The following is a 14,890-nucleotide window of genomic DNA, read 5'->3' on the forward strand; positions in this document are numbered from 1 at the left end:
GAAGTTAACAATGTACTACTAATGTATGTTTTCAAATGTGTAAAATTAACGGCATGTTGATATGTTCTTATATACAATGTGAACTGTTATTTTAAATGTTAAGAAATACCGTGATATGGTAAAAGTGAATGTTAAAATTTTTTTATTCGTGTGACTGTAAAAAGACTAAAGCATGGCGAATATGTGTTAAAGGTTGAATGATGTAGTTAGGCTCTCTGACGCTAGACTTTAGTGTGTGTGTGTGATTATGGCAAAGCCTCGAGGGCTATTTGCCTAAGAGGAGGGATGCCTTCGTGGAGGACTTTCTAAGGGAAACTGGTTCGTATACACGTTACACATGGGGAAAACCACGAAAACGCCCATGCAGCCAGCCCGTTCGCGGGATTCGAACCTCGGACCGAACTACCAGTGTTCAGCGACTTTACCGCTCGGCCGCTGGTGGGCCGCTAGACTTTAGAGTTAGCCACTTTTAGAATAGTACCTCAGGGTTTAGAGTTGAAATTAGAATGTGTTAAGAGGTCTTGTTATGTTGAATTTTTAACACGTTAATATTTTGATTTTAGGAGGAAGTGTGGAACACATTCGTGTTTGGTGTTCTTTTACAACACATGTCAGAGAGCACGGGGAGAGATAATTAAAATAGTCATGAATGAAATAAGAATGTTAAGAGAAGTATAATTGTATATGTTACTTGCCATTTCATTGTGTAACATTTCATTAAACTAGTTTTCCTTCCAGATCTCTGGAAGGAACCAGAATTGAATAAAAGCTCCTGTTTAGATGCAGTACAGATGAAAAAAAATTGTTGTATATCCTGGGAGCTGCTATTGTAAAAAAAAAACAAATTTCTTTCTTTTAAATTTCTAGTTTGTAGCGAAGTATGTTTGTAAAAGATTGGCCTCGCGTTAGATTCTAGAGCTAAAAGTTTTCAACAAGGTGGTTTTAGACCTCAGTTTCAAACTAATTAACTCTGGCTGGAAGTATGTAAGGATCTTAAGTTTTACTAACGTTTATTTTATTTTAAATCTTTACTATCACTTCTTATTTTCTACTTCCGGCCAGAATTATAAGCGTTAAGGTTTTTATGCAAAGTTTGTCTGGCGAACGCCAAGTATTTAAGTTGTGGCCTTTTGCCAAGGGAGAGAGAGGAAGCAGTGAGTTCGAAGCAGGCCGCTTACCTTAGAAGTTACGCAGTTGCTTGTTACCTTCCAGGCCAGAGGTTTTAATCCTCTTGATAACTTTTAAACGTATTGTAGTGTTCTCAGTTATCTGTACTACATACGCCTTCCTGTTAATATAAGGCCAATCTTCCACGTTTATTATTCTAAAGTTAAATTAGAGTTTAGTTTTATTTTTTATACTTTTACGTTAGACCCCAAGTGGCGGGTCAGTGTATTCCGAAGTACGGAAGTTATTGTATATAGAGAAAAATAAAGGGTTTTGTATACCCTTCGTCTGTATCCTGTCTACTTACCACAGTTAGTGAACATAGCTTTAGTAAGCTCTCTGTTCCGAGTCAGGTCCTTGTATGTTCCCGAAGAAGGTAAGAAGGAACATTGACCCTGATAATACTACATCACAAAATCAAATCTGAAAAATTCACATGGAAACCTATGACCATAAAACTTTGAAAAAATTAATTAAATAAAAATAATAAGTTTATCACCTAGATTCTAAATTTAGTAACTCACAAAATCGAATCTAATTTTCTGATAAAATTTCTTTGCCAAAATATTGTTCTTTCAAAATTTTTAATTCTCGATATTTCAAATGGGATCTCCATGGTTTATTGTCACAACTTAGCATCAACGTGACTGTTTTATTTTTTGCTTGGTCTTACTTTAGAAGACGAGCCAATGAAAGTACGCTTAAAAGAGGATCGCTCCTTTTATTTGTTCTAGCTCCATTACTTTAAAAGTAATACCAAATATTTCTGCAAAAGAAAATAGTTGAGACTTAGAAATAAAATTAGGCCTTATTTAATGCTTTTTCACCTAGCGCACTTGCACTATTTCTTAGTGCAAACAATTATTCCATATCATGATACTGAGTAATGCCCGTTACTTAACAAATAGTCATATAAAATTTAATATGCCACAAAATAGTCACATAAAATTTGTTGATGGGTTATTTTTGAATGCTCGTTAAATTGATACCTTCTTAATATTTCGACACATAGACCAGTTTGTGAGAGAGGTCACTGAAAGTTATAAAGCGGAATATACTCCTATTCCTTGGTCAGATCATATTTAAGAAATATCTGATACTGTCATCTCAGTAAAAAAATGACAAGCGGAATTAAATTTTTGTGAGTAGGGCAGAAGCACCTTTAACTACCTGCAAACAGTTGATCTAAATCGTAAAATTTCGATTATTATCACGAAACACAACAGGACATGGTTCCTTCACAACGTTTTACTGTAAACATGTGAAGTCATGAAAAAATCCACGAATCCATCTTAAATCCATTTTGCTATCTGTTTTGGAAGAAAGAGTCCTTTATTTTGTCCGTACGTACAGACGTCACCCTCAAAAATAGTCCTAATGGATTCGGAAAAGGCCGAAATCGATATTTCCTTTAAAATATTATTACTATAAATCCAGTGTAGGCAGATAATGATAAAAACATTTAAAAAATACACAACACAAAAATATCGGAATAAAACACCCAACATACAATATCAACCGCATCACGATCGGCTATTCCAATTCAACCAGTACCATTTTGGACAGATGTCTGTGAATGTTGCAGAAAATGCCTGGAAATGAAGGACAAGTCTTCTATGCAAAATTATTTGAAACTTTTCGATCGTCCTTCCCTAATACTGATCTATTCATTTCTTGGATCTCCATAACATTTCTCAAGTACTTTTCTTTAATTTGCATATCCTATTATGTCTTCATTTTGTTCTCAATCCAAACTTTCTCTTCCTGAAGTCTCCTGGTCTTATAGTAAAAAATCGTTTCACTGAATTCTAATAACTGCGCCCAAAACGCAAAAGGACTGCTCTTTCAACTAACAGGAACTTTAACGTATATCTATTGTTTTAAAAAATATGAAATAGCAGTTAAGTTAGCTGAGGATTTTATAAGATGGGAAAATCAGAAGATATAGGGATTAAAAATTTCTGTTCGTTTTCTGATAAGCATAATTTACTGTTAAAATAACAACAGTTTAATGCTTGAAAATAAATAATGTTATACTCAAGAATAAACAGGTAATTTTTTTATATACAGAAACCGATTACCCGAAACAACTATAATTCCTCCACTCAGTTAGAATAATGGAAGCATGAATTTCAAAATATGAAAGCATTTTATCAAGCTATTTTGGCATTATCACCAAAGAAAGGATTGGCTCCAAACTTAAGCGACATTACAGGCAGCCGCCTAGGGCACCTGCTAAGTTGTTCTCCTAAGCAAAGCTCAATGAAAGTATATTTTATTAATCTTAAAATTAATAATATGACTCATTCAAATGAGGCACCAAATGTAATGAATGCCGACAGCGCCGAAAATGCTGGAGCCAAACCTGCTCAACGAGTTGTATTGCCTATTTAAATTTCGTTCGACTTACCTGAAATGTTGCCATTTGTATTTGTGGACGAGGTATCTTTGGCTGTAAGTGTCTTTTTGATGAGCGATGAAGAAGACACGACGGTCTCTTCTGTGAGGTTCCCTGAATCCTCTTTCTTGAGGGAAGGCACAGCGAGAACAGCGGAATCCTGACTGTCCTCGCTGTCTTCGAAGAGCCCTGAGCAATTCTCCTTGTTGCAGAACTGCACTTTGTGTTGAATGAAACGGACGATTTCCGCCAAGGGAAAGTTCTTTTGGCATAGGCCGCATGTCAGGATATCTTGAACTAGATCCGCTTCACCTGTAAAAAAATGTATGGTATTATTTTTATTTCTATTTCTACTTTCACAATAACTCTAATTGCAACAGATACTGAACAGATAACTGAACAGATAACTGAAGAAAATTAAATTCATCGAATTTCACATTCTAACGAATTACCGCAAAGCCTTGGAAATAATAATAATAATAATAATAATAATAAATAAATAAATAAATAAAAATAAAAAAATTCTGAAAATAGGCAAAAATTAATTAAAGTGCTACAGGAGGCGGGGGGGGGGGAAGAAAATTCAACGCTAACATCATTATAATATATAACATCCAACGAAGGTTTATAAACAAACTATTAACCAAAGGTTCATGACCTATTTTGCTCCATGCAACCCTTTCACCAATGCTAGATAATCTCCCCTCTTCCTTTGAAAAACCTGAAAATACATGTGTACACTTACTTAGATTTAGATATTTTTTTAACGTGCTTTATAAATTAAACAAGAAAATGTATAGAAAATATTTGTAAATGAACGTAGTTTTTGTTTTTTATAAACTGAAACTAAATACTTAAAAGATAAATAAAAGGCTGACCGCACCAACCCCCCGGTAAAACTATGAACTTTTACCTTAGGAGGAAATCCCCCCCCCCACCAACAGAGAACCTCTGCCATAAACGCTTTAACAAGCCTATAGTAAACAAAATGACGGAAAGAGAGTTTCTACTAACTGAAAACCGTACAAGGACTTAAACAGGTAAATTTAGACAAATCTAATAAAAGGAAACAAGGATATCTTTGAACAGAGTTGGGTTGAAACTTAAATTCTGCATGATAAAAGAAAAAAAAAATTAAATGAAATAAATATGGATTAAAATTACAGGTAGATAGAAAATTCGCTTTTTAGTGTTTTGCTAATAAAAACACTCTTACCCGTAGAGAGTAGTTTTGGGTTATTTAAAAAAATGTTGACGTCTTGCGACATGTTAATAGAATGAATAGAATTTTCAATGAAATGAATTATTAATTTTTTGGTTACCAAAATAAAGTAATAGTCTACAAATCTTTAATCGAATAAATGACCTGGGAAACACAATTTTATGCTATGAAATGGTACCCTGACAAAATAGCCCACGATAAAACAGCCCATGACAAAATAATCTAAATTAAAAGCTCCTGAACTGGGTCCCATGAACAGTTTTTTATTTTATTTATTTATTTATTTATTTATTTTTTAGTATCTAAATATGTGCAGTAGCTATAAAAGAATACCACGGCGTATGTTTAAATAAGTAACTGCATCTTGTACGAAAATGCATAAAAATATACATGTTCAAATTTGATATTGTACACATATTTACATTGCTGGCTTATTAAAAACATTTTTCACAACCATTTGTACAGTATCGTAGTAATAATTTCGCCGCCAAAGGTTTGATATTCTTTAACCTATATTCTAAATTATAAGTGTTACATAATTTGCCAGTTTTGTTGAAAAATATACCGAAGTATCACAGCTTTTTACAGGTCTTGCATGCCTTGTTTTTATTTAAAAATTTATATATAGAAACATTTATATTTATTTTTAGATATTACAGCTGGACGTGAATTTTGTTCAATGACATGAAAAGTCGATATTCCCATAAAAAGGTTTTAGAACTGAAACAAGAAATTAAAAATTTATAGCTATATTTAGGCTATTTTGACCGGTCAGATACAAAAATGCTGATTATATTTGTTGGCCATAGTTGTTATTTTCAAGAATAAGATTAATAATCACAACAGATTTCGTTTATTATTAACCCTCAGAAAGGCATCAGCAATGGAAAACGGAGGATGACATAAAAAGAAAAACAGATGTTCTAACCACAATAAAAAAGGCTCGTGACAATCGCAATAATTAAGGACTTTTATTCTGCAGTTTCCTGATTCTTTGCCCCAAGAGAATGCATTTTCTTATGAAGCATTCTCATTTTTATTTATTTCATTCTCGGAAGGAACTTAGCTCGGCGTACTCCCTGACCCCTTTCAGATGTTCAATATTAAAGAACCTCGGCTTCAGAGCAAGTATTAACAAGGATAGCTGAAAGAAAAAAAACTGAAACCGCGATAAAAACTGGTCCTTGGCTTTGGTAGTTTCGTTAGTTAACCAAGAGATGCCCACTGAGGTGTGACCGCAGTGCTCCCCGCGGTTTGTTTTCGAAGTTTCGGCGGGAGGGCTGCATATATGTACCCTTAGGTGGTAGACTAACAAGAAGCGAAAGTTCGTTAATACCGACAGACATTTATCCGGTTATATATTTGTATTTCGTAATACAAAATATCACATTCGATCTCGTGCTCATTAAAAAATCAGCTTAGTTGTAAAAAAATGCTGTATATATTTACAGATGAGAATTTTTGTTCCAGTTTCCAATAGCCCCAATGGTTTTCTGAGTGTTTACTAATTTACAACTTCAAAGTTCTATAATACTGCATCCAGAAGTTGGCAAGTTTTAAAACAGCCTTCAAATATTTCCTTTAAATGACTAAACCATCCAAAATGTTTAAAACTTAGATATTGTGATTTAAATTGATGATTTATTTTTAATTTTTTAATCAATCTGCTTATAGAATTAAATTGATGATGAAGTAATTTCCTATACACAACATACCCACATTTGCGATGATACACTTTTGCGATGATGTAAGCAGAATCTGATAATCATACTTGAGTGGTGAGAGGAAATAATTGTTCTTTAACCCCATAAACATTACACACTTACATATATTTAAAAAAACTTACAGATAATTTCTATATAGATGCACGCTAACAGATATCTTCTTATTTTGTACTGTTTCCTAAAAATAAATAAATCGGATATATTTTTTTAAATTCTTTTAAAATTTATTAACACCATGGACAGGCGCTTAATTCGGCCTAAAGATTTTTGAACCTTTCATCGAAGGCCCACAAGCGGCCGAAAGTAAAAGTCACTGAACATTGGTAGTTCGGTCCTCGGTTCGACTCCTAGTGACCGGGCTGGCTGCATGGATGCTTTCGTAATTTTCCTCATAGCCAGTTTTCCTTAGAAAGTCCTCCATGGGCAGACCCCCCTTTCCGTGTGGAGCACGTAATTAATAAATAAATCAAAACATTTCATCCAAGAGGACATAGCCATAAAATTTCTTTGATTAAAAAATAGTAGTAATTGACCTCAAATTGTGATTTGGTTTGAATGACTACGGCAAAGACTACCTGCCTAAGGGGAGGGATGCCTTCGTGGAGGACTTTTTAGGGAAACTGGCTTGTATACACGTTACACATGGGAAATGGGGAAAATTACGAAAACGGCCATGCAGTCAGCCCGTTCGCGGGATTCGAGCCTCGGACCGAACTACCAGAGCTCAGCGATTTACTGCTCGGCCGCTGGTGTGCTTCCTGAAATTGTGGCTCCTCCCTCTGATCTTAAGCTGCAAAGACGAAAAATTTGATTCTCTAAAAGCAGTGATTCTCAGCCTTTTTTAGTCGCGGCACACATTTAACGATTTCAAAATTTGGCGGTACACAGAGAAAAAGATAAGTTTAAAAGTTGTTTACTTACCATTGTATAAAATAGTTTATGATAATAAATTTGAATGTAAAATATAATATGCACTACGAAAACAGCAGTACTTTTAGTAAGGGATTAATTACAAGTAAACAATAAGAATACTTTTAATGAGAAATTTGAGCTTGATGTTATTTATAATTTCATTTATATTCGGTCGTAAAAATGACAATGCTACTCTCATATCGTCTTCTAACGTACATTTAACAGTCTCGATCTTTTTTTCGTTTTATGTTGGTTAATACTGAAAATCCGAATTCACACAAATAAGATGTAGAAGACTGTAATAATATTTTTAAAGCTTTTTCGGCCATCAAGGGATAATTACATCTAATGTTAATCCAAAATGAATTAATTGATTCTTCCGACTATTTTAAAATTAAATCTCGATTATTAGAAAGCGAAATTAGTTCTTCCTCTTCGTTCAAAGTTAATTCAAATACAGAAGTCTTCGGAACCAAAATCGGCTTGGATACCACAATTGATGCGCATATTAATGTCTTAAAAACCGAATTTCGCCAATTCTCATGTGTACCGTGTACTAGGATTAAACAAATTATAATTTTTACTATATACGACATTTCTAAAATTGTACATTTCTAAAATTTGGCTGCACATAAAAGTGCCGCGGCACAGTGGTTGAGAATCACAGCTCTAAAGTTACAAGCATGTCTCTACAAGTTCTACTATTATTACCTAAATAGTTGTATAACGCAATAAAGATGTTTCTTCAAAGTTGGTGTTGGTGTATTTAATTATGGCAAAGCACACTAGGGCTATCTGCCTAAGGGGAGGGATGCCTTTCGTGGAGGACTTTCTAAGGGAAACTGGCTCGTATATACGTTACACATGGGGAAAACCACGAAAACACCCATGCAGCCAGCCCGTTCGCGGGATTCGAACCTCGGACCGAACTACCAGTGTTCAGCGACTTTACCGCTCGGCCGCTGGTGGGCCATTGTTTCTTCAAAGAAATCCTTCTTTTTGAGGAGGAAAAGAGATTATTTTTAACTATATATGATATGAATCGTCATTGCCCGAAGAAATCATGTTAGCAGTGTGAGTGCCAGAACTGACATTTTACGTAGAAAAACTTAAAAAAATAAATGGAACATGTTATAAATCAATGTTACATATAAAGTAACTAGTGACGGCTACAGAAAGTAGATCAAAGCACGTTTCAAAGCTGATAATTCGAAAGACAGATACACTGATGACAGCGAATTTCCTTGTGCGGACTATTAAATTATACACATTTTTTATGCACTTTATTTAAATATATTTCTACGAAGTTTATTAGAGATATCTTTCCTTCAATTCAGTTCTCACTCCGCGGCAAAGCAAAAATACATAAAAACTCAAAATATTTTCATTCAAAATTGTAAAATACAAGGGAAAAAAAAAAAACCTCACCCACCGAATACCGTTAAAAATAAATTTTTACATTAGAGTTTCTAAGCAAAACATGCAGTTTGGCAAACGGGAAGAAAGACAAAATTTTCGGGTTCACCAAAATTTAGCACACTTTTAGTCTCACTAAGCAGAAAGATACTGAAGTTGGTGCATCAAATAACTATTTCTACAAGATAAAAATAAGCAGCATATATTAACTCTAAAAACACATTCCTGTGGTCCTGATAAGTCAACTTCTCATGCAAACTGGTACGAAATTGTTACATATAAATGAAGCAATATGCAGTTAGATTCTAAATCGCCTTTTTCTAAAAACACTTCAACATATTTTGAAACCACGGGCTTCAAAGAAATATGGTTTGGTGGTCGATGGCCTCAACCAGTCCCTTTCGCACGGGCCCACCCGTGGTCAAGGATGGCCTTTTTCCGCTCATTAAAAAACCGCGGGAGAGAACATCTTGGAAAAGGCCTCGCCGCGTTTTCCTCATGATGTAGCTTTGGGTCAGATAGCTAAGTCAGCTAATTGCAAATTATCCTGATCGAGATGGGCAACATCAATTAAATGCATATCAAGAAATACAGCAGATGAATGGTGAACCTACAGACTGTAGCTGGGGAGTTCAGATGAAAGACACATTTAAATGAAATCTTTAAATTTATCAATGAGTATCCGTGCTGTTATCAAACTTTTCATGCAGTAACCAGCTAGTCGGCAGTTAAATAATAAACGTTCAAAGAGAATGCACATGCATATTACTAGAAAAGGATATCTACAAGTATGTAGCAAAGTGCTGTTTTTGAAAGGATGTACGATGCCTATTATGCCATGTCAACGGGGTGAAGACTTTAAATTTAAGACTGGATTAGAAAAATAATATCCGAAATGATATTTGAATGCAAATAAAAAAGAATCAAAATGATTCAAGAAAGAAAGTTGCATTTACAGTCAGAGTGTAAATAAGGCATAATGACCTCATAAACAATTCTTCTGAAAACTATAATCATCTTATATGAGCAGTCTAACGTTTAAAAAACTTATCAAAGTAATTCATTGCTTGTTAGTAAGCCTTCGATTCTCTAACGAATCGAAAAGCAAATATGCGAAACTTGCTGCCGTATGAATTGTATGAGAATGAGAATGGAGAATAAAAAAGTAAAAGAATAAATCCGCCTTTAAAGTCGTATATATACATTCTGAGACTTGGCTTTAAAATTAAACGAAGGTGGATCCATTATTTTATTGTTTTATTTTACAACATAACTCAATCTTTACGCAACAATAAGGTACAGTTAAGCTAATAAAACAACTCATGAAATTAATACAAAACTTCACTGTATAACTGTTTTTCTATTAACACAAATGTCGTTTAGCTCTAAAAGTATTTATTAACACAGTACAGAAACAGTTGCAAATAAAATATATATACCAAAACAGAACATACATCTAACATTTAAAGTTCCAGTCACAGAAACATAATATTGAAGAAACTATCCTCATCGACTGTTGGAAGTTGGTTGGTCGACTGTTGGAAGTTGTTCTCGTCGCCACTAGATGGCGTTCGATAAAATAGTTCGGTTACATCCAAATAGTCCCGTTACAAATTTTAGGTAACCCTTATTTCACCGAAGATAGCTTTCTTAATGCTTAATTAGCTATCAGCTATAGATATATTAATGATACTAATTATTCTGTTGATGCACAAAAAAAAAAGAAACAACAACAACAATAATAAAAAACAAAGGGGGAGGAGAACCTGTATATCAACCGAAAAGCAAAATGGTAAAGGTATAAAGATTAAATGGTCTAAAGCAGTGTTTCCCAACGTAGGGCTCACGCCCCACCGGGGGGCAATTCGAAAATGGACTCGTGCAGAGTTTAAGGGAACAAGTGACGTTCAAATTTCCAGATTTTCTTAAAGAAGTCGAAATTCCATTTTTTATCCCCCAAAATAAAGAATAATGTAAGTGATGTATACGTAAAAAAGTTTTTTAATTGCGGTGCATTTTAAATATTTTATAAAGAATTTTCGCTATAGACATGGACATTTAAATGCTTTTAAAGGGCATTTAAATAGCTGACACATTACGCTTTCCATACGTTTTTCGCATATGTCAGCCAACGAATTCATTTTATTTTTTACTTGTAGTAACGGCAACAGGTATAGTATTCTTCCCTTGAATGGCAAAAGCAGCTGCTTTCAGCTTTGTTTATATTTATCGATGTGAGGAAGCTTTTAATTGATCTTGTATTTATTTCTTTCAGCCCTTAGTGAAATGAGTGGTGCAAGCAAAAAATAGTTCGTCAGTATTCGCCGGAGGGATATTTAAAATTTGGTTTAATACCCATTATATACGATGAACGGTCACCTTTTTGTCTTTTATGTCAATAATGCCTGACCAACGAATCGGTGAAAGGAGGCCGTCTTTACGCACATTTGAAGGCGAAACATAATGCTCATATTATTCAGATTTGAATTATTTTCAAACATTAACGAAAAATATTAGAAAAAGTGTAACATTAAAGTCTCTGTTTACTGCTAATAATGCAACTATTAATCGTACTTTTGAGGCTAGTTATCAAATTTCATTACTCATTGCTAAATCTGGGAAAAGTCAGGGAGGAATTTAATCAAACCATCAATATCAGCATTTCTTAAAACCATTCTAGAAAAAGATGACAAAGATGTTAAAGCTATGCCACTACGTAATAATAATGTAAGCAGTAGAATAGATGAAATGAGTGAGAATATTGAAATACAACTTCTTGAAAAGCTGAAACAGGAAAATTTTCGGTGCAAATGGATGAATCAACTTTGAGAGACAGTGATACAAAATATAAAACCAAGCGAAGAATTTATTGAACTAAAAGCCAAAATTCTAATTATGTTAACTTCTTATATGCTCATTAAGTTATTATTCATTTTTTCATTGGACCAATTGAGAGACTCCATATATTTAATATCTAATACGAAAGGTCATATACTACGATTTTTTTCACTAGAATCATATGCTAGAGTTAATTCAATGATTTGTAAATATTAATATTGCTTTTTAGCATTTAAACCTCCAAACTTTTCTTTTAAAAATTTATAGTTTCGAAAATTTTAGTTACAGAGAATACGATATCGACTATTTTTGAGTTGGGAGGGGGGGCTTAGCAATTTGCTTCTGTTTCTGTCTTATTAGCATAGCAAAATACTTTTCGAAATGGCAGCTTTAGTTTTGAAATAGTTGGAAAACTGTCTTTTTTCAAGCCTATACCTAAAGCAGTTCTCATACTTACGAACAGTACTTTTTCTTCAAAAAATTAATCATGAAGAAGGGAAAAAAAAAAATTTGAAAGCTTTTAGATTTTATATTACGCCCAAAGGAGCGTTTTTTTAAGGTTTTGTGCGTTACGTTTATTTATAAAATATCATGTTCTTCGCACTTAAACAGAAAAACTCAATCCAACAGCAATATCACAAAATATTTAAAAAGAGCATATCTTTAAAATTTCCGACACACAATCTCGTGCACAGGAGATTCCCCCCCCCCGTACAGCTTTGCCATTAGCGGTCTTATGACTATTCTGCATCAGTTTTATATTGTATTACTAATTTATCTACTAATATTATGGCTTTCGTTACAGGTAGCCGGAGTGAGTCACCCCACCTCGTTTTGAAATTGTTGAGTTTAATAAAAAATTCGTTTAAGTTTTATAAAATATGAAAATGGATAATGAAATAAATTCCAAATTTGGCATTCAAATGCCCATATTCGAGTGAAGGATTACTGGAAAAGTGAAACCCCGTTTTATAGTGGATGACGCAATAAACGAAATTAACAGACCTTCCAGACAAATTGCTTCTTTGGGCTAAAAATTATGTTTATTTAGGAAAAAGCTAATTAATTATTAAAAGAATAGGGCGTTATATATATATATATATATATATATATAAATGTAAAGAAATGTTATTCTTAATAAATGTTACCTTCAAGAACAGGAGCTGAAGAAATTTAGTCATTTACTTTTTGACTAAAAAAAAAAAAATTAATTGCGAAATTTACGAGATATTTAAAAATTTAATATCCTAAATTATTTTCAGAATATTAAGACGAACACTTAAATTTTGTGAAGATCTAATAAAAGTGATTAAACACATTAAAAGAAAGGTCAAACAAGAAAAGGCTATGAAAATGTCATAATTTTTTAACTATTTTTATTTATTTATTTTTTTTTTAATTCCAAAGGGATATTAGTCTTGAAACCCGATTTCGCATTGACTCACTAATGTTGTCATTGCAAATGCATTGTTTCATTTTTCATTCGAGTTCGTGGACATTGGGCAAAATGTAAGATATTTTATCTTTTAAACTGAATCTGTCTGTTATGGTTTAACAAACTGAGCTATTTAAAGCAATCGATTCGGTTCTTAAAAATATGATTCTTTTATTTTTGAATCTGATTGATTTAAATAAAAATGCATTTAACTCATGATAAATCTAATTCAAAACATTCAGTGTTTATATTGAATATTATACATATTTTCACTTTTAAATATACAGAAATTACATAATGTTCCCATGTTAATTTAAATGTATATTCATCTAGCATTCTATAAAATATTTTGTTCTTCCACCTGGGAAATTTTTATTGATAATCTAAATTCTTTCAATTCTCTTCCCCCCCTTCTTTTAATTTCGAGGTTATATTGAATATATATATTTCGAGAATCATCCTTAAACTGATTTAAGAATTCCAAGGTGTATATCTAAGAATAAGCAAATCTGTCAAACAAATATCGAAAACAATAAATTGTTCATTCAGAATACTTCACACATATCTGTATCCTACGTGTAACTTAGGGCTAGAGAAACGGACCCTGCGTCTAACTAAGGATTGCATTTTGGCAGAATTGCTGAAGAATATGTAATGATTATTTATTGTTGAATCATAAAAACTAAGATTTTAAACTAACATAAAAAACACTTTGTTGCTTTATATTTAGAAAAGTATCTACTTTTTGTTTCCTCCCCTCTTTAATTTGTTTACGTAAGGTCTTTAGAAAAAAGTAGCTACAGTTCCGTAAAAGGTGGCTACAAATATTAGTAATTACACCAAGGGTTCTCAACCAGGAAGAATTTCTCAATGGGGGCGGGGGGATTATCACAGTTTCAGAGAAGGGAATGCGGTCAGCCTTTTATTTAGCTGTTAAATACTTAGTTTATGAATATAAAAACTACTTTCAAGTTTTGGTATTTATCAGCATTTTCAACACTTTTTGTTATTTGGTTTGTAAAACAAATTAAAAAAATACTCTAAATCTAAATAGATGCATGCAATATGGTATTCATTTATTACTAAAGCATGCAACATACCTTATGATCCTTAAATTTAGTTCAATACTTTGAATTTCAATCATTATGGAAAAATAAGGCATAGAAAAATGATCTAGTAAATTCAGTCTAGAATATCACAATGAATTTCGTACATGGAACTATTTCCGCATTTAATTTTTTTAAATATATCCATGATTTTACTGATTGGACTTTTTGATCTACGACGATTAAACGCATGTACACGATAAATTACACTTAATTTTTAGCAAAGTAAAATTTTTTTACTTGCCTTTACAATTACAGTAGCTCATTGTTATCTATCTACTTAAACCAATGAAAAGCATTTTGCATACTTCACTCTAAAATTTATTTTTATTTTCATTCTTTACGAATGAAATTATAACAAACCGCTATGTGTCAGAGGGGTAAGTGAATTATAACGTAACTAAAGGAAGAAATGTTTACAGTATGTACACAAATTAACCACATAACAATTTTAAATTATACAAATTAAAGTTCAGAATGAATTGCAGTCTCAGTCTTTTCAATAAGTTATACCCGGGTCAAATACTTTTTCACTGCAGGTCTTAGATATTTCTGTTTTGCTTATCACAGTCTGAAGATTCGGTCCTTTCAGGCTTTTCATCCCCAGGAAGATCTGAAACAGTTTATTCACCACTCTGTAGTTTATTCGCATCGAGTGTACAGTTCACCTCG

General features: G+C 32.9%; 1 protein-coding gene across 1 annotated transcript in view; it reads right to left on the bottom strand.

Annotated features, from left to right (window-relative positions):
• The window catches only part of LOC118200273 (BCL11 transcription factor A-like), a 202,216-nt gene that overhangs the window by 29,515 nt on the left and 157,811 nt on the right, over window positions 1-14,890 (bottom strand). The window contains exon 2 of the mRNA XM_035372221.2: window positions 3,578-3,877. Coding sequence (XP_035228112.1) covers window positions 3,578-3,877 — 300 coding nt within the window. The remainder of the gene's footprint in view (window positions 1-3,577; window positions 3,878-14,890) is intronic.

This window comes from Stegodyphus dumicola, chromosome 4, assembly GCF_044657685.1.
Source record: "Stegodyphus dumicola isolate Sdum_Otavi_A_Nest chromosome 4, ASM4465768v1".
NCBI lineage: Eukaryota > Metazoa > Arthropoda > Arachnida > Araneae > Eresidae > Stegodyphus > Stegodyphus dumicola.